The sequence below is a fragment of the Mustela nigripes genome, chromosome 17, assembly GCF_022355385.1.
Source record: "Mustela nigripes isolate SB6536 chromosome 17, MUSNIG.SB6536, whole genome shotgun sequence".
In the NCBI taxonomy this organism is placed as follows: domain Eukaryota; kingdom Metazoa; phylum Chordata; class Mammalia; order Carnivora; family Mustelidae; genus Mustela; species Mustela nigripes.
In genome coordinates, this window is record NC_081573.1 from 47,455,610 (window position 1) to 47,483,269 (window position 27,660).

Below are 27,660 nucleotides of genomic sequence, written 5' to 3' on the forward strand. Positions count from 1 at the left end.
CCTTTTGCCGGCAAAATTATATTGATCACAGGACCAATGGAGGTTAAGGATTTTTACGTTAAAAAAGAAATCATCCAAGGTGCAGGACTGTATACAATAGGATCCACTTGTGAAAAAGAAAACCCTCATGTGCTTGTAGATACTATAGGAAATGTATGAGACACACAAATCTGTTAACAGTGGTTGCTTCTTGCGAGGGATCTAGAAATGTGGGGTGAGAGAAGACTTCCTTTTTGTTGTGTACACTTCATCCTCTGAAATTTAGTTTCTATGTGCATGTTTTCCTTTTAAAATTGTATTTCAGGGGTGCCTGGGTGGCTCATTCGGTTAAGCGTCTGCTTTCAGCTCAGGTCATGGTCCCAGAGTCCTGAGAGCTCCCTGCTCAGCCAGGAGTCTGCTTCTCCCTCTCCCTCTGCTTCTTTCTCCACTCGTGCACTCTCTCTCTCTCTGTCTCAAATAAATAAAATCTTTAAAAAATAAATTTGTATTTTAGACAAACAAGAAAGGGAATAATACAATGAACATCTAGGTTCCCACCTTAGGGCTTAAGAAAGAAAACAATTAAGATTTGATTGAAGCCCCCTGTATGACCATCCCTCAACACAGCAGCTGTCCTGAATTTGGTGCTTATCCTTCTCATAAATGCTTTTTATCATGTGTTGCTTTCTCTATTTAAAAAACAAACAACCCAGTGGTGCGTGGGTGACTCAGTGGGTTAAGCCTCTGCCTTTCGCTCAGGTCATGATCCCAGGGTCCTGGGATTGAGCCCCGCATCAGGCTCTCTGCTCAGCGGGGAACCCGCTTCCCTCTCTCTCTGCCTACTTGTGATCTCTGTCAAATAAATAAATAAAATCTTAAAAAAAAAAAACCCACCCAAATTTAATAAGCATCAGTATGCTAAGGTTTCCTGTCTCCATCTGTAGATACTAGCTCAACGTGAGACACCTGCTAAGAAGCAATCTGCTTTCCAAAGCAGAGCATGGAGAGAGGAATCAAGGTTACAAGAGCCACTGGATTAGAATGCAACCTCCTGCATTTACTCCCACATGACTTTGGCAGCCTCCACATTCTCTGAAGTTATGGGTAAGTACCCGGTGCACCATTCAATAATTCAGCAGTCACAAGCTTATGTGATATAGCGACTGGCCTCCGGCGAAGGCTTGATAGATATTAGCTATTATTACTACTCCAGACTCTTCCCTCCATGGGTGGGGGGGTGGGGTGGGGAAGACGCCTAACTGTGGAAAAAGGGTCTTATTTCTAACCTCAGAAATACTCACATCGCCCACGGGCAAGGCAAGCGGAAAGCACCCCAAGGCGCGGCCTCGGATACGGCCTGCAGCCCCAGCCATCGCCCCTCAGCATGGCGGTTACCTCCGCCAACGGCCCCCACTGCGGCTGCCTCATTGGCTGAGGCCTGGGAGCCGGTCCGTCCAGCCAATCAGCGGAGGGGATGGCACAGCCTCGGGCTCGCGTGCCCGGGTAGCTAGCGGCGAAAGGCTGAGCCTTTGCTCCAGCAAGGGGTCCTTTGTGTATTGAACGTTATTTTTTGCTGAATATCCAGCTCCTTCGCTAGACTGAAAACTTCATGAGGGCAGGGCAATTTGCATTCTTTAATGTTACCTTTAGGGACTAAAGCATAATAGACACCCACCTGGTGAATGACTAGGTGAGGAATACACAACCCCCAGATAGGTCAAACTTTTAAATCTTTATCTCCGAACAAATAGGGGAAGAAGCTCATTCCTAGTTGATGCCCTCGCTACTCCAAATGTGATCCTCCTCCTCCAGTAGCAACAGCATAGGTATCAGCAGCACCTGTGGAAGTCCATTAGAATGCAGAATCTCAGGCCTCACTCCTAGACCCACTAGATCAGGATCTCAATTTAAATATATCAGGTGATTTCTTAACAACTTGTGGTCTGAAAACTATTCAGTCACTGCCATTTGACCTGATAGCAAATAAATGAACGGTCTAAGTCCATTTTATGGGTGTTAAAAATATTTTAGGTGCCATGGGAGAATTAAAACCTAGGACTACGTATTTCCAAAACTAAGTATCTAACTTGTACTATCTTGAGCTCTATTAGCTTCCTCATTTCCCAAGAGGTTCAGCCAATGTTTTACTTCAGAGTAAGTCATATGTATAGCACTTATTCTTACCTGCAAGCCTATTTGCTTAGCCCAGAATAAGAATTTTCCTATAATACACAATTTGCGTTGCACTAAAATAGTTTTCCTGGGGGGCGCCTGGGTGGCTCAGTGGGTTAAAGTTTCTGCCTTTAGCACAGGTAATGGTCCCGGGGTCCTGGAATTGGGCCTGGCATCGGTCTCTCTGCTCAGCAGGGAGCCTGCTTCCTCTTCTCTCTCACTCTGCCTACCTCTCTGCCTACTTGTGATCTCTGTCTGTCAAATAAATAAATAAAATCTTTAAAAAAATAGTTTTCTTTCTATTTTATAGTTGCATTACCTACAAGAGAAACAGATCATAGAGAACAGGATAATTCAAGTAGAATGCTTAGAAAAATGTTACATTTGGGTCTCAACTATTTCTTTTCATGTGTATTGACACAGTCGTTGGGTGAAATGAAAAAAATTTTTTGTAAATGTGTCTCTAATTCTTTCACAAGTGAAGGTGCTATCCTAATAGCGACAACTCCAGCAACATAATAAAGGTATTTAGACTACAACCAATATCACTTTATTTTGAAAATAAGCTTGTACAATTCTGGCTTTCCATTTTAATTGTGGTGGCACAAAGGCTGACCCATTTCTGATTGTTTAGGCCAAATATGTTATTTTGGGCTAATGTGGATCAGAACAAACACTTGTCTTTCTTGGTTTTGTCCTTGTCTTAACCTCTGGGTGCCTCAGTCTCCTTAGCTGTTAAAAACAGGTAATATTAGTAACTCCATTATAACTCATTCATTGTTGTGAAGATTAGCTCGAAAGTTTACATCAGTGCCGGCGCATACTACATGTGTTCAGCAAATGTTAGGTGGGATAATGATTAATGAGTTGGGGTGAACTGGGAAGCTAGTTCAAGTGTTTTTTTTTTTTTTTCTTTTTTCTTTTAAACTGGCTTTTGAGCTTGGCCGTCCTTATGTATAGAATGCACTTTTATATACGAAAGTAACATATTTCCACAATGAACAGAACTGTACACCAAGGCCGTGACCTTTAACAAACACACGTCGTTGGTTACCGTTATTAACCAGGTCAACTATTGGGACTTTGCAAACCAAAATGTCGACCTCCAGAAGCCCGCAGCCTACCCGGTCACGTGACTTATCCCTGCCCTTCTATTCCGGGCCATTGCATCAGCCGACATAGAGCCGCCTTTCTGGAACCAACTAGTAAGCTGATTCGTGCTCAGATTGATTGGCATCTAGACGGACCAATAATACCTCGTAAAGATAAGGCTGGGCGGTGCACTTTCCATCGCGGCGCTCTGACTGGGCGGGGTTGTGAAGGCTGCGGTCTGTAGTGGCTCGCGGCTGGTGCCGCTCTGCGTCTGCTGGACCAGGTAACCTCGGTCTCTGGGTGGGGGGTCCTTATGTAGGAGTTGGGGAAGGCGGCCCTCTGGAGAAGTAGACGGGCCTCGGAGAGATTTGCGGTGTCGCTAGAGCTGCTAGGTCGTGGGCCTGAAAGCGCAACCTCCCCAGCGGGTCCCTGGGGCCAGGCCCCACGAGGCCTCTGGAACCAGGGCCTGCGGTGGACTTGGGGCTGCAGCGCAGCGCGGGAGCGGCATCTTCAGACCCCTGGGGCGCTGCGGCCGGAGTGGCCTCGGGTGGCCTTGCGGAGGACCAAGACCTTGGGAGGATCACGGTTGCCATTGACTACCTGCTCAAAGCTGAGGTTTTATCTCCTCGGGTTTTAACCCCTCGGGACGGGCGAGGAGGTTCTGTGTGTGTTGGGGGTGTGTGCGAGGGTGGGCTAGAAGGTTGGAATTCCCCTGTGAGCCATTTCCTAAATTCTTAAAACTAGGCGGTACTTATTCAGGTTTATCTGGAGGCACTGTGTGTGCCCCGTCGTGTTCTGCTGGTACTTTAACAGAGAGTGCATTTCCCGGTGTGCTTCCGGTTCGCTAGCAGTTTGCTATTAAAGGATCATACCTAATCCTGAAATACTAACTTAGCAATCATTGGACTAGATGTTGAGGCTATTCCCGTATGGTGAGCAAAAATCAGTCATGATTCTCACGGGGGTGGAACTTAGAGCGTGATGGGGGAGATGGACGTTGACCAAACAGTCCAGTGGGTGTAGAAGTTTTAAAGGAAGACACCTGAAGCTACGGTGGGGGGGGGCGGGGTAGGTATAGTGAGAATCTGGTCAAGAAGGAGAAGGCTTCCTTAAGTAAGTGTCTTCGGAATTGCTATATCAAAGTCCAGGAGTTAACTAGGAAATGGAAAAGAGTGGGGTAAGGTAGACAACTTACTTGGCAAATGAAGAGGACATTGAAAGGTCCTAGGACTGGTGTCTTAAACCCAAAAGCCATTGTGATTTAAGGTACTCCAGGCCTTTACAGCCCCTGCTGGGAAGTAGAATCTGAGGACCACCCTTTCTCCCACTTTTCAGTGGATATAAATACTATACAGCCTTCCCGTATATATTGAATAAATGAATTTGTGATGGTGACGTGCCTTTTAAGAGTTCCGCCTCTATATGGCATATTGTGAATATATATCGGATCCTTACATCATTTTGCAGTTCTTTCTGTATGACTGTCTCCCTGTTGAGGGCAGAGACTCATTCTTGGTTCCTCGCACAATATGCGTTTATATATGTTGAATGAGTAAGCAAAATGGAAAGTCTACAAGTCTTTTGGGATGCAGCTTATTTACCTCAGCCTGTTCAGAGGAGGAGCAGTGAACGTTTTGAAACTGCTCTGATGTTGCTCATTCAGAATTGGCACTGTACATTAATTTTTGTCACCATTAAGACTGATTGAGAGCCACGATGAGGAGGGATGGGGTGTAGCAAAGTTTCTAAAAACCCTAGCCTTCACTCCTTTGCCTGGGCATTAAAGTCCTTATCTGTGGGAGTTTTAGTTCACTCGGGTTCTTTCAGCCAGTGTTTCACCATCTTTTTGTCCAAAGGGCTTTTGTTTCCGTAAGTAGTTGATTGAATTGTGAATTAATCATTTGAAATTCTGGTTAACTGTGAATCACTGTGTGCATCTTTATCTTCTTAGAAGAAGGGAAAAAAACAACTTTGCACACTAAGTGCCTTGAAGTAATAGCACCCATGTTCCTTTATTTTTTTTATTTTATTTTATTTTTTAAAGATTTTATTTATTCATTTGACAGACAGAGATCACAAGTAGGCAGAGAGGCAGGCAGAGAGATAGAGAGGAGGAAGCAGGCTCCCCGCCGAGCAGAGAGCCCGACGCGGGGCTCGATCCCAGGACCCCGGGATCCAGTCCCACGTTGGCTTCTCCTCCCCTCCCCTGCACTTGAGCATTTGCACTCTCTTTCTCCGTCTCTCAAAAACAAAACAAAACAAAAAAACCCAAAGAAGAAATTTGGGACGCAGTAACTTATTTATGGTTAGAGTTGGGTCTCGAATTCTAGAGACTAATGTCAGCCAGATGGTTCCCATTTTTTTGGACAGCCAGTGCTGATGGCACTGTAGTACTATGCTGGCGATGGGCACCTGCTCACCAGGGACTGTCACTTTTCCCCAACCTGCCTCTCAGGGAAATCATAGTAAGTGTGAAAGAGCTTTGACATTGTCAAGTTGTATCATTTCTTAGCTTCTCTCTCTTCTGAACTCCTTTCTCTTTTACTGGCTCTGAGCTCTGCCTCCTCAGTGTGGCTGTAGCATCCTCACCCCTTAGTAACCTAATAGCTGGGAAGGTCGCCGTCTGCCAGCCAGTTGTTCTGGGGGGTGCTCCGGCTAGGTGGAGGCAGGTATCGTCCTACTTGCAGACAGTTCCTTGTATAACTGGCCCCATCCCCAGGTCCACTACTGTTGACAGCAGCCTCCCTCAGGTGGTCAGGCCAAACCTAGAGACCCTGACTTTAGGGATAATGGGACGATTGTAGGCATGTAGATGAACACAGAGCTGGAAGGGGCCTTCGAGTTCATTCTCATATGGACCTGTCCTTGTGTTGGCGAAGTGAAGTAACTCCATTAAGGATTTACAGCCAGGATTGGAACGCAGGTCTTCTGAGCATCCCCCGCATCCCCAGTTGGCGTCTCTGCTGGACAGTAAACCATGAGGTTTTTATTCCCATTTCCTAATTCCTGGCCTAGGCCTTGGCACAGAGGATGCGCTATACATCTTCATAGTTTGGAATAAATGAACACACGAAGAAACACTCCTGCTCTACTTGATGTGTTGGTGTATTGAACCTATTGAGTTTGGCATGGGAAGGAAGAACACGTGGGACTATTGTCTGCTAGTGCAGCAAGTTTTGCTTCGATAATGATTTTAGCCTTGGACGTTACAACATAGAGGTTTTAGGATCAAACAGCTTTCTGTGTCCTGATTTGATTTGGCTTGAGAAGCCAGGAGTCTTGTGTAATGCCTACTTATCTCTTAATTTCAGTTCCCCGAATTTTCCTTCTTTTTTTCCCTCTGCTTAGTTCCATAGCGTTATTTTCAAGATGGACTCGACCCTAACAGCAAGTGAAATCCGGCAGCGATTTATAGATTTCTTCAAGAGGAACGAGCACACCTACGTTCACTCGTCTGCCACCATCCCGTTGGACGATCCTACTTTGCTCTTCGCCAATGCGGGCATGAACCAGGTAAGAAGGGTTTTTCCTTTTCCTTTCTTTGATTTAACATTATTTATTTACTTATTTAATTTCTTTAATTTTTTTTTTTAAAGATTTTTATTTATTTATTTGACAGAGAGAGAGAGAGAGCAATAACGCAAGCAGGGGGAGCGGGAGAGGGAAAGCAGGCTTCCCACCAAGCAGGGAGCCTGTTGTGGGGCTTGGTCCCAGGGCCTTGGGATCATGACCTGAGCAAAACAAAGGCAGATACTTAATGACTGAGCCAACCAGGCGCCCCTAATTTATTTTTTTAAATAAGCTCTATACCCACCGTGGGGCTTTAACTTAGATTCCGTGGGGCACCTGGATGGCTTAGTGGGTTAATGCCTCTGCCTTTGGCTCAGATCATGATTCCAGGGTCCTGGGATTGAGCCCCACATCGGGCTCTCTGCTCAGCTGGGAGACTGTTTCCTCCTCTCTCTCTGCCTACTTGTGATCTCTGTCTGTCAAATAAATAAATAAATAATCTTTATTTTTTAAAAAAAATAAATAAATAACTTAGACTCCGCCGTTCAGGAGTTGCATGTCCTATCGACTGAGCCAGCCGGGTGCCCCTGCTCTATATAAAGTTTTGCCTTTACTTTCTTCTAAGGAAAAAGCTATGTTTTCTTCGTCATTGGCTAGATTAATCTGACTGAGCCCTGAAGAGACCTATTCACCTGCTGCTGTGATTCTCCTTGACTTCTTCACTTTCTTTTGTTATTTCTCTCTCTCTCTCTCTCTTCCGTTCCTTCTTTCCTTCTCCCTCCCTCCCTCCTGCCCTTCCTTCCTTTTTTCCTTTCCTTTCCTCTCTTTTCTTTTCTTTCTGATTTTATTTATTTATTTGAGAGAGAGTGCACAAGCGAGGGGAGCAGGAGAGGGAGAAGCAGGCTCTTCACCTTGGAGGGAGCCTGACATGCGGCTTGATCCCAGAATCCTGGTATCATGACCTGAGCTGAAGGCAGATGCTTAATAGACTGAGCCACCCAGGCGGCCCCCCCCCTTATTTTTTTCTTTATAAAATAAGTGAGTACTTCAGGATTCTTTTAAAGCTTTGCTTTTGGGGCATCTGGGTGGCTCAGTGGGTTAAAGCCTCTGCCTTCGGCTCAGGTCATGATCCCAGGGTCCTGGGATCGAGCCCCAAGTCAGGCTCTCTGCTCGGCAAGGGAGCCTGCTTCTCCCTCTCTCTCTGCCTGCCTCTCTGCCTACTTGTGATCTCTCTCTGTCAAATAAATAAATACAATCTTTAATAAAAAAAAAAAAAAAGCTTTGCTTTTGTTCGCATTCTGAGTCATGTAACTTTATTGTTTTTTTACCTTTTATATTATTTTAAATTTTTTAATTAAATCTTTTAATTACATTTTTAATTAAATCTTTTTAAAGATTTATTTATTTAGAGAGAGAGTGTGTGCACATGTGTAGGGGTCAGTGAAAGGGTTAGTGGGAGAGAAAGAGAAAATCTCAAGCAGATTCTCCACTCACCTTGGAGCCCACATGGGGCTTGATCCCAGGACCCTGAGACCATGACCTGAGCCAAAATCAAGAGTCAGATGCCTAACAGACTGAGACACCTAGAGCCCATAGTGATTTTTTTTTTAATCTTTCTTGAAGCTACTGCCACCAATGCCAATTTGGATCCACTGCTGATGAAACTTTATTAGTAGGATTTATATTTAGAGTAGTGAGCTTTAAAAGATAATTTGAAAGCTTTGTTGTGATATTGAACACTGTTTATCAGGCTGATTGTGGCCTGGAAGTGGATTCAGGTTACATAATGCCTTCAGGTGGTTTTCTTGGAACCCTTAGCCCTATGGACCGACTGGCCCTTAGAATGTGTCTCACTCTGTACTAACTGATAAGTTGATATTTTCTTTTCTTTCCTGACATAGAAAATTAGAGGCAGTAGGAACAAGAACATTTTCTTTCTTTCTTTTTTTGGAGAGATTTTAAATTTATTCATTAGAGAGAGAGAGGGAGAGAGAGTATGTGTGCCAGCAAGAACTGAAGCATAGGGGAGGGTCAGAGGGGGAGAAAGAAGCAGACTTTTCACTGAGCAGCGAGCCTGTTGCAGGGCTGGATCCCAGGACCCTGGGTTCGTGACCCAAGCCAAAGGCAGACACTTAACCAGTTGTGCTACCTAGGTGCCCCAGTGGGAACACTCTCCATCTTGTATAACATTAGCTGTACAATTATACACATGTTTTCAATTATATGTGTGAGTCCTTTGTCTACATCTGGAATAGAGGGCACTAATTTTTTTTTCTTTTTTTCCTTTTTTTTTTTTTTAAGATTTTATTTATTTATTTGACAGAGAGAGAGATCACAAGTAGGCAGAAAGGCAGGCAGAGAGAGAGGGGGAAGCAAGCTCCCTTCTGAGCAGAGAGCCTGATGCGGGGCTCGATCCCAGGACCCCGAGATCATGACCTGAGCTGAAGGCGGAGGCTTAACCCACTGAGCCACCCAGGCACCCCTAATTTTTTTTTTCTTAAGATTTTATTTATGTATTTGACAGACAGAGATCACAAGTAGGCAGAGAGGCAGACAGGGCGGGGGTGGTGGGTAGGAGCAGGCTCTCTGCTGAGCAGAGACCCCAATGCAGGGCTCTATCCTAGGACCCTGGGATCATGACCTGATCCTAAGGCAGAGGCTTTAACCCACTGAGTCACCCAAGTGCCCCAGGGGGCACTAATTTTATGTGGATTGCAAGGTGATGGGTTTTCTGGAATACTGGGAAGGTTCTCTTTTACTCTGGCATTCCTAGGCATGAGTTTTATCTTCTCCCACATGTGTCAACTATACTTGGTAGAAGAACCATGGGAGTCCAGTATTTGTTTTGTTTTGTTTTTAAAGATTTTATAGATTTATTTGACAGAGAGATAGACAGTGAGAGAGGGGACACAAGCAGAGAGAATGGGAGAGGGAGAAGCAGTCTTCCTGCTGAGCAGGGGGCCCAATATGGGCTCAGTCCCAGGACCCTGAGATCATGACCTGAGCTGAAGGCAGATGCTTAACGACTGAGCCACCCAAGCGCCCCGGGAGTCCAGTGTCCTAATGTTCTCTGAATAGCCGTAATTATTAGACTGATGTACTTCGCATTTACTATGTGCCAGGAATTGTTCTACGTCTTTTATGTGAGCTGACTCATTTAATGCTCACTCTGTACTGATGCACTGACAGCTCAGGTAAATTGCCCAAGCTGACATAGCTGGTGAATGCTGGAGTATGGATCGGAAACCCGGCAGTCCTTTGCTTAGCTTAACTTTTGTGCTGTACTGCCTCTTACTGCTTCTTAATCAGAAATACCTTGATGGGTTTTTGCTTTTTTTTTTTTTTTAAACATTTAAAAATAGTATTTATTAGGCATCTGCCCTTTTTCAGGTATTGTGCTAGGTACTGGATATATGAAGATAAGTAATACGGTTTTTGCTTTTAAGGGGTTCATGGTCTAGTTCAGAACTGTCAAATGGAACTTTGACAATGATGGTCATGTTCTATGGCTATGACTGGGCTATCGGGTATGGTAGCCACCAGCCACATATGATGATTTTTTTTATTTTAGGTTTTTATATTATTTATTTACGTAATCTCTACACCTAGCATGGGACTCAAACTTACAACCCCGAGATCCGAAGTTGCATGCTTCACCAATTGAGCTGGCCAGGCACCCCATGCGTATTAGTGAGCTGATGCGACTGAGGAACAGAATTTTTTTTTTTTTTTAAAGAGATTTTATTTATTTATCAGAGAGAGAGAGGGGGAGAGAGTGAGCACAGGCAGACAGAATGGCAGGCAGGGGCAGAGGGAGAAGCAGGCTCCCTGCTGAGCAAGGAGCCCGATGTGGGACTCGATCCCAGGACGCTGGGATCATGACCTGAGCCGAAGGCAGCTGCTTAACCAACTGAGCCACCCAGGCGTCCCGAGAATTTTTTGTTTTTAGAAAATTTTGGTTAATTACTAATAATTTCATTTTAATTAATTGTATAAGTCACAGGTGACTGGTGGGCTACCAAATTGGACAGGTCTAGTGAGTGGGAAAATAAATAAACTTATATAACAATGTTACATCAAAGTGTAATTTGATAAATCCTGAGAGCAAAATAATACCTTTTCTGCACATGGGTCGTTCATCAAGTTGTGCTGATTTTACTCCCTTAATAGGTCTCAGTTTTTTTCTTCCTTATCACCTGTACCATTAAGCCTGCACATCATTTTTTAAAATAATAATTATAATTATTATTTTTAAAGTAGCTCTGTGGCCAATGTGGGATTTGAACTCATGACCCTGAGATCAAAGTGTTCCTTGCCCTACCAACTGAGCCAGCCAGGTGCCTCCAGCATATCACTTTTACACTAAGTTCTTCCAGAAAGATGTCCTAAGCCCTGACCACCAGAGACTCCTGAGGAAGCGTGGGTTTCACCACATCAGCCTCTGGCTGATACACAGATCCAGCAGGTGTTTCCCTGGTGCAGGTGGTGTTGCTAGCAATGGTGGAGACTGAGAGCAAGGACCAGGAAGAAGCTGCTCTCAGACAGGCTGCCTGTGCTGCTGCCCTGTCAGGCCACGTGCCTCCCAAGTGTCTCCGTATTCCAGGCTAATTAAATACATCACAAACAACAGTTTCTGTGTGGTCTCTACCTGCCACCATGTGACCACCTGATGGCTCGACACCTCCTTCAAAGCTGAAATGTTCCCTTTCTTTTTTAGTTCAAACCCATCTTTCTGAACACTATTGACCCATCTCACCCCATGGCCAAGCTGAGCAGAGCTGCCAATACCCAGAAGTGCATCCGGGCTGGGGGCAAACACAACGACCTGGATGACGTGGGCAAGGATGTCTATCATCACACCTTCTTTGAGATGCTGGGCTCCTGGTCTTTCGGAGATTACTTCAAGGTAAGTTCGAAGAGGGGATCTAAGCCTTCCAGGATGCAGTGCCTAGCATTTGATGATTCCGGTTTATGTTTTGGTATCTTCTATAAATTGATCCTTCATTTGTCTGGGTTGATAGTAAAGATGTTGTAGTTTTATATTTGCATTCCTCGGGTCTGCACTTTTCTACTCAGCCTAAATAGATTTTTGGCTTGGCCACATTCTGCATTTTTTTTGTTTTTGTTCTTTTTTGTAGGAATTGGCATGTAAGATGGCTTTGGAGCTTCTCACCCAAGAGTTTGGCATTCCAGTTGAGAGGCTTTATGTTACTTACTTTGGTGGGGATGAAGCAGCTGGCTTAGAACCAGACCTGGAGTGCAAACAGATCTGGCAAAACTTGGGGTAAGAATGCATCTCACATGTAGAGTGTGGAGGAGTGAAGTGATTTCTGACTTGGTGCTGCCATGGGCTATTAGGGCTTGGGGTGCATTGCCTTGTCCTGTTGCAGGCTGTGCATTTTGAGATGGAGGTGGGAGTGACTAGGAACAATTACCCTTTGGTGCATTCGTTGTCTTTTTTTTTTTTTTTAAAGATTTATTTATTTTAGAGAGAGAGCAACACAGCGTGAGTAGGGGGAGGGGCGGAGAGACAGAATCTCATGCAGGCTCCATGATGAGTAGGGGGCCAGGCATGGGGCTCCATCCCAGCACCCAGAAATCATGACCTGACCTGAGCCGAAACCCAAGAGTCAGACGCTTAACTGACTGAGGTACCCATGCACCCTGTTCATTTTCTTTTTCTTTTTACTTTAACTCTTAGAAAAGGTATAGCTTTTTACCACACTTAGTGGTTTTGCTGTTTCATTCATTCATTTATGAATTAATTACTTTGACTCCAGTAATACTACTCTAATCCGGCTTCCCCTGGTACTTGGTCTGAAACCCCTCCTTGCTTAGATTCTGTCATTTACAAGTACTTGGACATTTTGGCTAATAACACATGCGAACCTTAGACACTTGAGTGGGAATCCTGTTTTGCTTGGCTTGTGTGTATCTGGACCCTGTTATCCAGTGTGCACAATCTTTCCTGACTGCCTGTCTTACCTAGCAGCTCTCAGGAGGGTTCAGTATTTTGGAAATAATTTTAATTTTACTAAATGCATTTTGGTATCATTTTAAGGTGAGAAAGTTGACTAAATTGAGGCATAGAAAAGTGACTCGAAATATTCAGCAGCTGTTTTAATGCTTCTGGTGTTTCCATTTTTTAAAAATGAAGGAACACTTGCAGAGTAAGTATTTGCTTAAATTCTGGTCATATGAGCATATATGTTTTCATTTTCATGTGTTCCTTTCTAGGCTATATCCTTGTCTTTGCCGATTTTTGTTTAGTTATGAATGTAGCTTTATGTGTATTTTGTATTCTGTTGTAGTCACGCCTGAGAAGAATCCTGTCCTGCTCCCTTAGCCCCTGCTGTGTCGGCCCAGCGTTAGTCATTGCCAATGAGGGTGCCTTTTTTTTTTTTTTTTTTAAATAGGAATGCATAAGGATCTCCTTTAGTAGTGGATACAAGTCTGGGCAGAATCCTTGTCATTGGGGGCACCTGGGTAGCTCAGTTGGTAAAGCGACTGCCTTCAGCTCAGGTCATGATCCTGGAGTCTCAGGATCGAGTCCCGCATGGGCCTCCCTGCTCAGCAGGGAGTCTGCTTCTCTCTCTGACCCTCCTCCCTCTCATGCTCTCTTTCTCTCATTCTCTCAAATAAATAATAAAAATAAAATCGTTAATTTAAAAAAAAAAAAGGATCCTTGTCAATGGCTGTAACTGAGCTTATCTTCTTACTCTCCGCAGGCTGGATGACTCCAAAATCCTCCCTGGCAACATGAAGGATAACTTCTGGGAGATGGGTGACACGGGCCCATGTGGTCCCTGCAGTGAGATTCACTATGACCGGATTGGTGGCCGGGATGCTGCACACCTCGTCAACCAGGATGACCCCAACGTGCTGGAGATTTGGAACCTTGTGTTCATCCAGTATAACAGGTGGCCTTGGGGTCCTAAACTCTTCCTGCTAATAGCAGCACCTTTCCCTGAGCCATGTAGAGAAAGAGGGACTCAGAGCACAAGGCTGTCTTCTCATCCTCATCTTTGAGGATAGTGGAACAGAGCTAAAGCAAGACTAAAGACATCAGGGGATCTTGTGGACATTATTTAGATTTTTTCTCTCAGGTTTTCCCTCTGATCTCTGAGTCACTGGTGGACCTAATCTTTTATAAAATAGTTTTATTTCACATAGTACCTGCTTCAGGACTATTCCTATAATGTCATTTTTGCTATAATTTGGACTGCGATTTTATTTTATTTTATTTCAGTTTTTTAAAGATTTTATTTACTTATTTGACCAGAGAGAGAGAGAGAAAGAGTGGGAGAGAGAGAGGGAGAGAGAATCTGAAACAGACTCCACACTGACTACAGAGCCTGATGTGGGGCTTGATCCCACAACTGAGAGATCATGACCTGAGCCAAAACCAAGAGTTGGATGCTTAACCAGCAGAGCCACCCAGGTGCCCCTGTGGACTGCAGTTTTAAAGCTCATTTCCTTGAGACCTGCTTCACCCTTTATTTTTTATTCTCTAAAGATTTTATTTATTAGAGAGAGAGAAAGCACAAGAGTGGAAAGAGGCAGAAGGGGAGGGAGAAGCAGACTGCCCATGAAGCAGGGATCCCGATGCGGGGCTCGATCCCAGGACTCTGGGATCATGACATTTAACTGACTGAGCCACCCCAGCTCATGCCTCACTCTTTCATAGGCCCCAGAGTACTTACGTTTTCCCCTCCTCTCCTCCCAACAAGTCAGGCAGAGGCAGGTGGCAAATAGTCACAGCCTGTCATCTGTGCTACATAACAGAGTTTTAACCAGCGGGGAGAGGTGGCACCTAGAGCCCTTGTTTCAACTTCTCTTTCTCTGGGTCCTACAGGGAAAGCGATGGCATTTTGAAACCTCTTCCTAAGAAAAGCATCGACACAGGGATGGGCCTGGAGCGACTGGTGTCTGTACTGCAGAATAAGATGTCCAACTATGACACTGACCTTTTTGTTCCTTACTTCGAAGCCATTCAGAAGGTACTGGTCCTATTGCAAACATGCAGATGTTTGTGGAGGTTTCTAGGTTGTACTCTGAGCAGTACTGTCAAAGGTAAAATAATCATGTCTTTGCCAGCTAAGGGTACCTGTGACCATCTGTTAATTGAATTGTTAATAACTTAAGAGGCTCTAAGCATAAGGTACTGAGGTTTGTTGAGTGCAGGGGTCTGGCTGGAGGCTCTTTCTGTCCCTCTTCTTAGTATTAAAAGATCTGGGAAGAGGGCCATCCTTTCCCTTATGCCCATTCAGTTCTCTTGGAATCTTCTAGGGCAAGGCGGTACCAGAAGGGTGCTTCCTAACGAGCTGCCTCCTGGTTTTTATCTGTAGGGCACAGGTGCCCGGCCGTACTCGGGGAAAGTTGGTGCCGATGATGCTGATGGGATCGATATGGCCTACCGGGTGCTGGCTGACCATGCCCGGACCATCACCGTGGCACTGGCTGATGGCGGCCGACCTGACAACACAGGGCGGGGGTAAGTCGGGCGGGGTTGGGACTGCCACTGTGAGTTTGAGGACTCTCCACGGAACTTAAAGCCATGCTTTATGTTTGTTTTCTTTGTCACTTAGGTAGTTGGAGGGATCCTTGTATTTTTTAGGGATTAAGAGAGTTTCAGCTTGTGTTACAGAGTTGCCATTTTTATTAAATCTTTGTTGCTAAGTACAAGAGAAGAAGATAGAGGTTGTATTTTAGGTTGTCTGGTAGGATATTGGAAGGGCGGGATGGGCTCCATATTGATGAAGCCCAGGCAGTTTTCTTACTGATAGGCAGGTCCTGAGATTTGAGTCATCAGCCGTCTGGGCTGAACTTGACTCCATCTCTGGGTCAGCAGAATGTGGTAGAAAAACCGACGTATTTGTTGGGTATATTCCTGAGTTTTCTGCTGGAATAAATGTCCTCAGGGGCTCACAGAAAAAGGACTTAGATAAAAGAATGTCTCTGGAAGAGTCAAAATGCTGGTTATTTGCTTTGGGTAGAATTCCAAAAACCCCATTAAAAAATGCTTGGAAGGTTGTCTAGAGGAGGTGGTCTTCTGCCTGTTTCAGGTATGTGTTGAGACGGATTCTCCGCCGGGCGGTCCGATATTCCCATGAGAAACTCAATGCCAGCAGGGGGTTCTTTGCCACGTTAGTAGATGTTGTCGTCCAGTCGTTGGTAGGTGTATCTCCCTGCTTATCTCTGTTCGGCTAATGCACTTAGCTTAGAGGGCTGGGGTGGGAATTAGCATATTGTCAGTGAGAGTTTTTAAGGCGCTCATGGAATGGTCTGTCTTCAAGGAGTCCACGTCTCTGTTTTCCCTTTGCCAGGGTGATGCATTTCCTGAGCTCAAGAAGGACCCAGATATGGTGAAGGACATCATAAATGAAGAAGAAGTGCAGTTTCTTAAGACTCTCAGCAGAGGGCGCCGCATCTTGGACAGGAAAATTCAGAGCCTGGGAGACTGTAAAACCATTCCTGGTAAGGACTAGTTTGTTCCTTTCTTCATCCAGGTTAATCTTTCCAGAAGAGGCAAGCTCTTTTTCACAATTGACAGTGGAGTCCCCTGTCTCCAAGGGCTCAGGATAGCTTGGTTGGTTATACTGCTTTTGGTATAAAATGGGGTTTATAGTAAAATTATAAAAGTAATATGTTAATGTGGCAAAGTATTTAAATAACACAGAAGTAAAAAATGAAGATTCTCTTTTCTCCTGTTACCTCATTTCTCAGAGGTAACAGATGTTAAGAGTTTGTTGTCTAACTACTCAGGACTTTACTCTGTTTACCTATGTATGTATGTAGGGGCGTGTGTGTGTATTTTCTAGCAATAATGGAACATACGGTATGTACTGTTCTGCAGCTTGGCTTTTTTTCTTTCTTTCTTTTTTTTTTTTTAAACTAGACTGGAAAATTTAAAAACATTTTTTTTAACATTTTAGTGCAGTGTAATGCACAAGGAGAAAGCCTGATGAATTTCCACAAAGGGAACACTTGTGTTCTGATTAAGAAACAGAACTTTTCGGGGAGACCTCTTGTACTTGCTCCAGATCAATCTGAAAGATTTGTTGGATTTTCTGACAAGTGCACAGAATCAATACTAACTAGCCTTGTCTCCAGTTCCTTCTGTCACTGCCAGCTTCCTTTGGGAAGTGCTTGAGATGGCAAAGGAGGGGACTTTCATGTCATTCTTACACAGTTCCTTTGTGCCATGCAGGGGACACTGCTTGGCTCCTCTATGACACCTATGGGTTTCCAGTGGATCTCACAGGACTGATTGCTGAAGAGAAGGGCCTGGTGGTGGATATGGATGGATTTGAAGAGGAGAGGAAACTGGCCCAGGTAAAGAATTTAGGGAGTGAGCTGAAAACCCAACACTAAACAAGAAGAAGAATAGGAGTTTCCCTCCATTAAAGTCTTCAGAATTCCATTTTTCCCAAGACCAGTGAGTGTCTTGCAGGGGCATGTTGGCCCCAGGGGAGATTTGGCAATAATATATGAAGACATTTTTTGGTTTTCGCAGCTGAGTGTGGGATGCTGTCGGCATCAGGTGGGTAGAGGTCGAGGGGGCTGCTCAACACCTGCCGTGGACAGCCCCCCAAAACAAAGAATTACCTGGCCCCAAATGTTGGTAATGCTGAGACTAAAAAACTGTTCTAGAGCTTTCTGTTGGGCTTATTTTAGCAGTCTGAGGTCCTTCAGAATTCTTGTTCCCACATTGGGGTAACTTATGTTTATTTCTCTTACTGGCAGCTGAAATCACAGGGCAAGGGAGCTGGAGGGGAAGACCTCATTATGCTGGACATCTATGCTATTGAAGAGCTCCGGGAGAAGGGTCTGGAAGCAACAGATGATTCCCCAAAGTATAATTACCATTCGGACTCCAGTGGGAGCTATGGTGTGTTCTTGTGTTACTGTGCGTACCTTGGCCAGGTCTCAAGATTAGGAACCTAGGGTATTTAGCAGAGCCTCTCCTGTAGTCCTGCAGAGTCGTACTCTGTAATTTTATACTCCTAGAGACCCATGGCTACTAATTTTCTAATCCTTTCTTTTCTTTTTAAAGATTTTATTTATTTATTTGACAGACAGAGATCACAAGTAGGCAGAGAGGCAGGCAGAGAGAGAGGAGGAAGCAGGCTCCCTGCTGAGCAGAGAGCCCGATGCGGGACTCGATCCCAGGACTCTGAGATCATGCCCTGAGCCGAAGGCAGCGGCTTAACCCACTGAGCCACCCAGGCGCCCCTAATCCTTTATTTTCTAAGAATTACAGATTCATAGGAAGTTGTGAAAAAAATTTATAGGGACAATCCTCGTACTCTTTACCCACTTTCTCCTAATTGTAACACCTTTCAGAAAACCAGGAAATTGGCACTAATACAATCTTCAGTGGCTGCTGAATTTTGCATCAGGATAGCGGCATTCTAGGGGCGCCTGGCTGGCTCAGTTGGTAGATCATGTGACTCTTGATCCTGCAGTCTTGAGTTCAAGCCCCACAGTGGGTACAGAGATTACTTAATTTATTTTTTATTTTTGAACAAGTATTTTATGCATTCAGTTGAGAGAGACAGAGATAGTGAGAGAGAGCACGAGCCGGAAGGAGTGCAAGTGGCAGGCTCCCCACTGAGCAGGAGGCCAATGTGGGCCTCAATCCCAGGACCCTGGGATCATGACCTGAGCCGAAGGGAGACGCTTCACTGACTGAGCCACCTGGTGCCCTGAGATTACTTAATTTAAATAAATAAGTAAAGAGAAAAGGATAGAATAGAGGCATTCTGAAGTTAAGAGTCAAAGAAACAGGCAGTATGTGTTTTTGCTTTTTTGCATCAGCTGAGATCCCTAAATCTATCCAAGCAAGCCCACAAAATGAATACATTCTTTATGACTTGACCTTGGCAGGCGAGAATTCTACCACTGAACCACCCATGCATGACTTGACCTTGGGAGTAGGGAATTTATTATTAGTCCTAAATATTCAGATTCACTAGGTTCCTGTTCAACAGCTCAGAGATAGAGTGACCAGAACTGTCCCAGTGATGTGAAAGTCTCCCCTGGTCCGAAGCAAACTGACAGGTGGTCACTCTACTGAGTGTTATATTCCCAGCTGTTAAGCCCTTTTGGGGAGTCTAATGGTCTTGATTGTAAAATAAAATCAGACAGTTAGGACCTAAGGAGAGTTTGAGCCATAGAATCCAGCAAAGACAGCCACGAGTGTAGGAGTGAAGTCCTTGACCCTCTGTTCCCCCTTCTGTCCAGCATTTGAAAGTGCGGTGGCGACAGTGATGGCTCTGCGCAGGGACAAGATGTTTGTGGAGGAAGTGTGCACGGGCCAGGAGTGTGGAGTGGTGCTGGACAAGACCTGTTTCTATGCCGAGCAAGGCGGGCAGATCTATGATGAAGGCTACCTGGTGAAGGTCGAGGACAACAGTGAAGATGTGAGCCAACAGTTCGTCCTTGTTAGCCGGGGATGGGGGCATCCAGCAGAGGGCTGGGCCTCGGCTGGGGTAGCTTTTCTGGCTTCTCACGCTCCTGTCCTTGGGGAGGAGACACAGTGGTCTTTGGGTGTGGTCCGTTGTCAGTGTTTCTGAGACCAAGGGAGCTGCCTCTTATCCCACTGATCACTGTGGTTAGGTCCCTCTTGGCAGGATCCCTGTGGTTGTGCTGTGTTCGTTGATCCTGGATTCCTCCAGGCTTTCCTCATGAATAAGAGGTAGCTCTCTGGAGGACAGACTCCCTTGCAGAAGCCTCAGCCTCTATCTCTGCCACTGCTGACTCTGTGATCTTGGAGGAGTTACCTCGTCTCATGGACTTCAGCTTCCTTACGATGGCTTTACATTCTCTAGCATGCTCCTTAAGAGAACATCTGTTTCTGTATATATACACACATATATTTGTATACCTATAAAGTGGTCTGTATCTTTAATGGTAAATACAGGTACCGTTCAACTATAAAAATGAAACTGGTATTTTACCAGGAAAAGTAAGTTTATTGGGAAGTAGCAGAGAATTGTAATTTGGGACATGTGAGCTATGGCAAAAGCACAGGCAAGTCCAGCAAAGGAAGGAGAACTGCCATTTTATGGAGAAGGCGGAGGAGGAAGTTGGGGGGGGCGAGTATTTTAAAGGAAAGTCCACTGGAGAAAATCACAAGCTTGGGTGATGGGGGTTTCTCATTGGCTGAGTTGCAGGGGTAGTTGATTTCTCGTAGGAGATGCAGTGTATATCTTTCCTTGTGAGGGCCTATACTTGATGGTTCTTTCCTGTCAAGCATTCCACTTGGTTCGGTAATAGACAAATTCTTTCTGAAATTATTACTGCTCCTGTTCTAGCTTCCCCTTCTAGCCACTGGGCTCCACTTCTGTGTGATTCCTTTTGATTAATTTTCAGTAGATTTGGTGCGTGTGTATGTATACAATAACGGTATTAATGGTATAATGTGTGTATAACAGTATATATATACACAGTAGGAAGAGGAGCTTAGAGAATGTGTAATATGTAGATAAAGAGAGAGGAGATCATATATATATATATATGTATGTATGTATTTGGGCTTACTTACATATTCTTCTTCTCCTGGACTCCTCTTAGAAAACAGAATTCACAGTGAAGAACGCTCAGGTGCGAGGAGGGTACGTGCTGCACATAGGGACCGTCTATGGCAGCCTAAGAGTCGGGGACCAGGTCCGGCTGTTTATTGATGAGGTGAGTTACATTATGCTGCTTGGCATTGGACCTGGTTAGTAATCCTCTCCCTTTTATTTTTATGTTTGTAATTTAAAATTTAATTTTTTTATCGAGGTATAGTTGACATATAAAATTCTAAGATATTTCAAGTGTGTGTCATAGTGACCCAATATACATTATGAAAAGAATTCATCTCCTTTGGCTCTAAATTGGTCCAGTCATCGTTGTCACTCCTAAGTGAATTCGTGAGATGATTCTGAGTCTGATGCAAGAGAACATTTTGTGATGGGTGCAGCTGTGAGTTACTAAATGGATATGTTCTTAAGTCAGAGGACTGTGATTTTATTTTATTCTATTTTAATTAATTTATTTTCAATAATCTATACCCAGTGTGGGGCTCAAACTCGTAACCCCGAGATCAAGATGAACAGTTCCTCCTGCTGAGCCAGTCATGTGCCCCAGAGGACAGTGACTTCAGTTGAGATTTAGAGACTTGTTTCAGGGATGGTCTTTCTCCAGATTAACTGCAAATACTTCCTCAGGAGCCTGGGATCCTGTATTAATTAGGAACTAGGTTCTGTTCATGTGACTGAGCTCAAAATTAACAGTCACTTAAAACAAGGTAGAAGGGTGTTTCTCATCTCCAAGTCCAAGCTGCTACAGATACTCTGCCCCACAGAGTCATAGGGCCCAGCCTTTCCTTGCTTGTTTTTCTGTCCTTACTCCTGCGGTGTTGCCCTTCATTTCACAGTCCAGGAAGGTAGCCACTGGATCCATTTCTAGGCCAGGAGTTGGCAAACTTTTTTTTTTTTTTTTTTTTTTAAAGATTTTATTTATTTATTTGACAGAGAGAAATCACAAGTAGATGGAGAGGCAGGCAGAGAGAGAGAGAGGGAAGCAGGCTCCCTGCTGAGCAGAGAGCCCGATGCGGGACTCAATCCCAGGACCCTGAGATCATGACCTGAGCCGAAGGCAGCGGCTTAACCCACTGAGCCACCCAGGCGCCCCAAACTTTTTTTTTTTTTTTTAAAGATTTTTATTTATTTATTTGACAGAGAGAGATCACAAGTAGGCAGAGAAGCAGGCAGAGAGAGAGAGGAGGAAGCAGGCTCCCTGCCGAGCAGAAAGCCTGATGCGGGACTCGATCCCGGGACCCCAAGATCATGACCTGAGCCGAAGGCAGCGGCCTAACCCACTGAGCCACCCAGGTGCCCCGGCAAACTTTTTTTTTTAAACAAAGTTCCAGATAGTCAATATTTTCAGTTTTGTGAGCCATATCGTCTTAGTCACAACCATACACCTCTGGTGCGGTAGCATAAAAGCAGCGTAGATCATGTATAAACATGTGGGTTTGGCTGTGTTCCAATAAACCCATTTATAGAAATGGACAAAAGGCTGGATTTTGGCTCACAGGCCATAATTGGCCAACTCTTACTTCTTACTCTAGGTAGTGCGAAAGAGGAAGGGGAGGGCGTGTTCCTTCCCTTTATTTATTTTTTATTATTATTTTTATAAATTTTTATTTATTTATTTGACAGAAATCACAAGTAGGCAGAGAGGCAGGCAGAGAGAGAGGGGGAGGCAGGCTCCCCGCAGAGTAGAGAGCCCGATGTGGGGCTCAATCCTAGGACCCTGAGATCACGACCTGAGCCGAAGGCAGCGGCTTAACCTACTGAGCCACCCAGGCGCCCCTGTTCTTCCCTTTAAGGGTGTATATCACATCTTCTCACAACACACTGACCAGAATGTCATATGGCCACAGTGTGCTGCAAGGGAAATGGGGAAACGTAGCCCTCAGTCCGGGCAGCCCCGTGTCCAACTAAGAATCCTGGCAGTCGGGAGGGAGAGAGCGGGGATTGCAGGATGACTGGCAGACCCCTCCACCAGCTGCCCCTGCCCTCCACAGCCCCGACGGAGGCCCATCATGAGCAACCACACGGCCACGCACATCCTGAACTTCGCCCTGCGCTCCGTGCTTGGGGAAGCGGACCAGAGAGGCTCCCTGGTTGCTCCCGACCGCCTTCGGTTTGACTTCACTGCCAAGGGAGCCATGTCCACCCAGCAGATCAAGAAGGCCGAAGAGATAGCCAACCAGATGATTGAGGCAGCCAAGGTAGGTTGGATTGTGCGTCAGCTCTCAGGCCGTGAGCCCTGCTCCTTCCTACGCCGGCGTCTTTCTCCATGGAGCCCTCTCCGCAGTCCTGATGCTCGTCCTCATGGGACCGCATCCTGCCGAGCACACAGATTTGTTCGAAGCAGTAATTCTTAGCTGCATATGTGGAGGGGCTGCGGTGGTATCCTGTGGAGGGACCTTAGGGCCTCTGGGGAGGGGGCAGAGGGAGGTCTTTGCTTCACTCCCTCCAGAGCTCTTCTGGTTCTGGCTCACATGCAGCACATCTAAGATCTGGTCCACCAAAAAAAAAAAAAGATTCGGTTCACAGTTTAGCAAAGCAATTGGGAATTCTATTTTGAGCTTCTTGACTTTACACCTGGGTGCCTTATTCCAGGAGGCTCAGGGCACATGATGAGAGCCAGGATTAGAAACCAGAGTCCTGCCTGTAAGACTGTGCTTTCCCTGCTGCTTTGTACTGCACCTCCAGAGACTTTTCCCAGCTTTGTTCTGTTTTCTTTCCATGGCAGCCTGTCTACACCCAGGATTGTCCCCTGGCAGCAGCTAAAGCCATCCAGGGCCTACGGGCTGTGTTTGATGAAACCTACCCTGACCCTGTGCGAGTCGTCTCCATTGGGGTCCCCGTGTCCGAGCTGCTAGATGACCCCTCTGGCCCTGCTGGCTCACTCACTTCCATTGAGTTCTGTGGGGGAACGTGAGTACATTGGGGAACAGTGGATGGACTCGCTTTTTGTTAATTTGGTGCTGTCCTTGGAGGATGTGAGTAAAAGGCTAGATCCACTCTTACTTTTCTAAGGCTAAAACAAAGTTCTCAGACATTTACTTGCAGACAGCATACCCAAGAACTTTAGGGTTTTCTGAGCTCCTGAGGAATAAAACCTGTTTACAGGATTGTGGTGAGATTTTAAAGGTAATCCTTGGATATTCTCAGGTACTGGCAGGGACAGAAGAATATAGTTTCTATTCCAAAGGGGACCAGAAATAGAATGAACACAGAGTCTGCCAGCAGGAACATTGTGTTGGGCATTAAGGATTACAGAGTACTTTTGTTTGATTTCATTTGAGTTTCACAGTAGTCCCGTGCAGGAGAATTCTCTGCATTTTATACCTGAGAACACTGAGGCTCAGAAAGGTGGTGTCTCACTCAGTGCCTGTGTGTTCTCAGCCCCAGCTGGGCTTTCTCTGACTTGCTGCTGGGCTTTCTCTGACTTGCTGCTGGGCTTCCTGGCCTGAGTCCTCCCCGAAATCCACGTAAAGGGCCTCTTCCCCTTGTCCTGTTGAGGGAGCTTCCCCAGGATCGCAGAGACCTCAGGCCCTCACCATGGGCTCCCGGGTGCGGTAGGGACCAGGGTGCGTGGGCTCTCTGGTCACTGTGGACTTTGTGTTGTTCCAATCAGGCACCTGCGGAATTCAAGTCACGCAGGCACTTTTGTGATTGTGAGTGAAGAAGCTATTGCCAAGGGCATCCGGAGGATCGTTGCCGTCACGGGGGCCGAAGCCCAGAAGGTAAGTGTGGCAGCTGGTTTGTGGCTTATGGGAACAAGGCAGGAGTCGTGCAATCTGAGTCTATAGTGTAGACGGTTCCATAGATGCTGTGCTCAGAATTGGAAGTACAGTGCTACCCCCAAACTGTCCTTCAGTGACCCCCACGTGGCAAAAGAGAGCCACCACTGTGCAGAACTGCCTAACTGCTGGCTTTAATCTTTAAAAATATACGTAAATTCTGCTGTTTGTTCCATCATCTGTCGGCGTCTAGGAGGGTAAGCCATAATTTGGCTGTAGCTTCCAGTGCCCCAGCACTCACTCACATCTCCCCAAGGGTACATGCCTAGTTTGAGATGTACAGTGCACGGGGATGGTTGCCCGAGGGGTGGGGACTGTACCTGCGGCCTGAGGTGTGCTGAGGCTTGAAGATCGGTTCTTGTGTTGGGGTGAGAAGGGTTCCTGACTCGGAAGTTTTTGGTTCTCCCCTAAGCCTGAGGTGGTACAGTCTTTGTGCTAGTCAGGTACGAGGGCGCCCTTCCTGGGGCCTGAGGCTGCCAGCACTTGGTCCCTAAAGAACGAGAAACTTCTGCCATGTTGGGGGCGTATTGTTCCGGAGCTTGCCATCAGTGCGCCCGCAGTTTACCGGTAGTGAAGCTGAAGGTTACCGCACGGGGGTTTACAACTCTGCCCCTCTCCAGGCCCTCAGGAAAGCAGAGAGCTTGAAGAACTCTCTCTCGGTCATGGAGGCCAAAGTGAAGGCTCAGACTGCGCCAAATAAGGACGTGCAGAGGGAGATCGCTGACCTTGGTGAGGTAGGGGCTGTCTCCCTCCTTAGGCCCCGCTGAGGGCTGGATGCATCGGATGCTCCTGTAGAAGCCTCAGGTCCTGGTTCTCAGTGCAGTGGTCCCACAGGGGTCTTGGTGGATCCTGGCCTGTGGACCCCCGGAATCCGCTAGCTGCCCCACTGCCGACGGCAGGGCCCATTCTCAGCACTAGGGGGAGTTGAGGGAGTTGGGAGGAGGGGTGCCCACTGTTCCCAGGCCGCCTCATGTCTGTTATGTGGAGGCTTCCTGTGAGCCTGTCACAGTCTATATTCACTGCCTGGTGGGGACCAGCTCTCTGTGTCTGCCCCTTTCCCCACTCGCCCTACTCGGTACGGCACCAGTAGTTGCTCACAGAGTGACTTGTCTCTAGGCTAGTGGATACCTTTTTGTTTTTTCTTTCCTCCTGGATATGAGTCAGGGAAGACTGTGGTGTTCAGAGCCAGAAGGGTGGGCTGGTCTTGGGCCTCACATCTTAGCTCCTTGTGGTCTGGACTCCAGTGGTATTGTGGTTCTGGTTCCAGGCCCTGGCCACTGCAGTCATCCCCCAGTGGCAGAAGGATGAATTCCGGGAGAATCTCAAATCCCTGAAGAAGATCATGGATGACCTAGACCGGGCTAGCAAAGCCGATGTTCAGAAGCGCGTGAGTCCTGCCGTGCTGGTGGGTGGATGGGAGACTGTGTGGACAGCGGTCTGGGCCTTTGACCTGAGCCCTCTCCTCTGGATTTCCTTGCAGGTGTTGGAGAAGACAAAGCAGCTCATCGACAGCAACCCCAACCAGCCCCTTGTCATCTTGGAGATGGAGAGCGGCGCCTCGGCCAAGGCAAGGGGCTGGGACGCCACGCGCTGCTCTGTGCCTGTCCAGTACTTGTCTCCTCTCAGGGGATCAGCCCTACTGGTGTCTGAATTGTGAGCTTTGTGGCTCTTCATGGAATGGTGGCCTGAGGGCCCGCTCTCTGGGATTGAGGTTAGGTTGCGCCATGGAGAGATCCGGTGACTGGAGAGCTCCAGCTCCTTGGGATGGAAGGCGAACCTCAGAGCTGGAGGGTGGGCAGAGCCTTGTGCTTGGGTTCTCCTCCCCGTACAGTCTCCTGGGACCAGCACCTGCTCTGAGAGAGGGGGGCACAGGGGATGCTCTGAGAACTGGGCTCTGCAGACTCGCTGTACAGTGGAGAGCTTGGCTCCCTGTCCCTAGGCCTGGCCTGACAGCAGGTTTTCCTACAGGCCCTGAATGAAGCCTTGAAGCTCTTCAAGACACATTCCCCTCAGACCTCTGCCATGCTCTTCACAGTGGACAATGAAGCTGGCAAGATCACGTGCCTGTGTCAAGTCCCCCAGGTCAGAACACCCTGCAGCCCTGTGCCGGCGGGGAATGGTGTTGGAAGCTTGGCTCTTCTCACGGTTGTTTGCCAAGACCCTTGTGTGCATGTGCCACCAGTTAGAAACAGCCGTCCTCCTGGCCCTTGTTTGTCACCTCCTCCAGCACCCCTACCCTCAGGCCGTCTCCTCGGGGAACACGTTCCACTGTGCTGACACCTGGCCTGGCAACTCCTCACCTGGGCTGGGCACCAGCTGTAGGATCCGTCTCAGCCCTGGCAGCCGCACCCGGAAGGGCGGGGGTCGGGCTCAGGGGTTCCCCCATCCTTTTTCATTTCCTCCCCTCTCCATGTCTTCCTCAGTCCCGTCTTCTGTCCTGACTCCCACTTCTTTCTGTTTTCCAGAATGCAGCCAACCGGGGCCTGAAAGCCAGTGAGTGGGTGCAGCAGGTGTCCGGCCTGATGGACGGCAAGGGTGGTGGCAAAGATGTGTCAGCTCAGGCCACAGGCAAGAATGTGGGCTGCCTGCAGGAGGCGCTGGAGCTGGCCACTTCCTTTGCGCAGCTCCGCCTGGGAGATGTGAAGAACTGAGGGGGAGGGGAAGCTTCCAGTGGGAGGCATCCTTCCTTCACCCAACGGATCCGTCCAGCCAGCTCTCCATCTGCCACGAGGACATTGGGATCTTGGGACCTTTAAACAGCCCTGTCTGCTCCTAACCCAGCAGTAACGAACTCACTCACCTGGGAGCTGGCCTGTGACTCCTGGCCCACGTTACATTTCTGCCCTGAGCCCTACACACCAGCGCCATCCGTCTGAAACCACTACCCCAGGATTGCTATTTATCACTGTCCTGCTCGTGTCTGTAGATAGAGTTCCTTGTGGGCCTGAGGGTCTGGGTCCACAGGGAGGGGTCCTTTGTGCTGCAGAGAATAAAAGGACTATGTGCAATACCTGATGATGCCATGTGATCTCGTAACCGCCCGCCTCCCCGGAGCCCCTGTGTAGCAGCCTGCAGCTCCAGCTGGCTTCTGGCTCTGGTCCTCACCAAGTCCAGCCCCAGACTCCTGAACTTGGGGAATGGCTGCTGGGAGGAGGTGGCCCATAGAATGGGGAGTTGAGGGTGAGATGAGAGAGATTAATCATTGAATAGAAGATGGGCCATGGGGTTACTGGAAGCAGTTCATTGAAGAAGTCCACTTCTTCCCTTCCCTTTTGATGAGTCTTCGGGGGTGAGACCAAAGGTTTTCTCTGGTATGGGACAAACTTAAGGTGCATTAGTTGCCTGCCCCCATCCCTCTGAGCCAAAGATGGACCGTGAGGATTGGGACCTGCCTGGTCCTGAATCCTTCACTCAGGTCTGAAGACAGCTGGGCTTGGAAACTGTGTGCAGGGGAGGTTAAAGGTAAAGGTACTGGTTGCTTGTGCTGGCTCTGGCTGATTCCATGTTCCCTGGGTATAACAGGTGGCTATGGGGCCCTG

The 27,660-nt window shown here is 46.9% G+C and overlaps 1 protein-coding gene across 3 annotated transcripts; it reads left to right on the top strand.

Annotated features, from left to right (window-relative positions):
- The first annotated feature begins 981 nt into the window (after positions 1-981).
- Positions 982-27,131, top strand: AARS1 (alanyl-tRNA synthetase 1). Of its 3 annotated transcripts, none has more exons than XM_059381499.1 (21): positions 982-1,083; positions 6,592-6,756; positions 11,471-11,659; positions 11,892-12,037; positions 13,482-13,673; positions 14,609-14,753; positions 15,102-15,247; positions 15,819-15,927; positions 16,080-16,230; positions 16,964-17,088; positions 17,500-17,644; positions 19,000-19,178; positions 20,332-20,445; positions 22,334-22,540; positions 23,068-23,252; positions 23,956-24,064; positions 24,742-24,855; positions 25,389-25,508; positions 25,602-25,688; positions 26,090-26,203; positions 26,587-27,131. In XM_059381499.1, the coding sequence occupies exons 2-21, from the start codon at positions 6,613-6,615 to the stop codon at positions 26,770-26,772; spliced, it is 2,907 nt and encodes a 968-aa protein (XP_059237482.1). In that variant the 5' UTR covers positions 982-1,083; positions 6,592-6,612; the 3' UTR covers positions 26,773-27,131. The 3 variants fall into 3 exon arrangements, with proteins under 3 accessions (XP_059237482.1, XP_059237480.1, XP_059237481.1); XM_059381497.1 differs by lacking the exon at positions 982-1,083 and adding an exon at positions 3,435-3,526; XM_059381498.1 differs by lacking the exon at positions 982-1,083 and adding an exon at positions 3,758-3,858.
- The last annotated feature ends 529 nt before the right edge of the window (positions 27,132-27,660 follow it).

Bases quoted from the DNA above. Each gene is read 5' to 3' on its own strand.
- AARS1 (XM_059381499.1), top strand. From the start codon at position 6,613: ATGGACTCGACCCTAACAGCAAGTGAAATCCGGCAGCGATTTATAGAT. The intron at 17,089-17,499 runs GTAAAGAATTTA...TCTTACTGGCAG, and splicing joins AGGAGAGGAAACTGGCCCAG to CTGAAATCACAGGGCAAGGG. The intron at 24,065-24,741 runs GTAAGTGTGGCA...GCCCCTCTCCAG, and splicing joins CGGGGGCCGAAGCCCAGAAG to GCCCTCAGGAAAGCAGAGAG.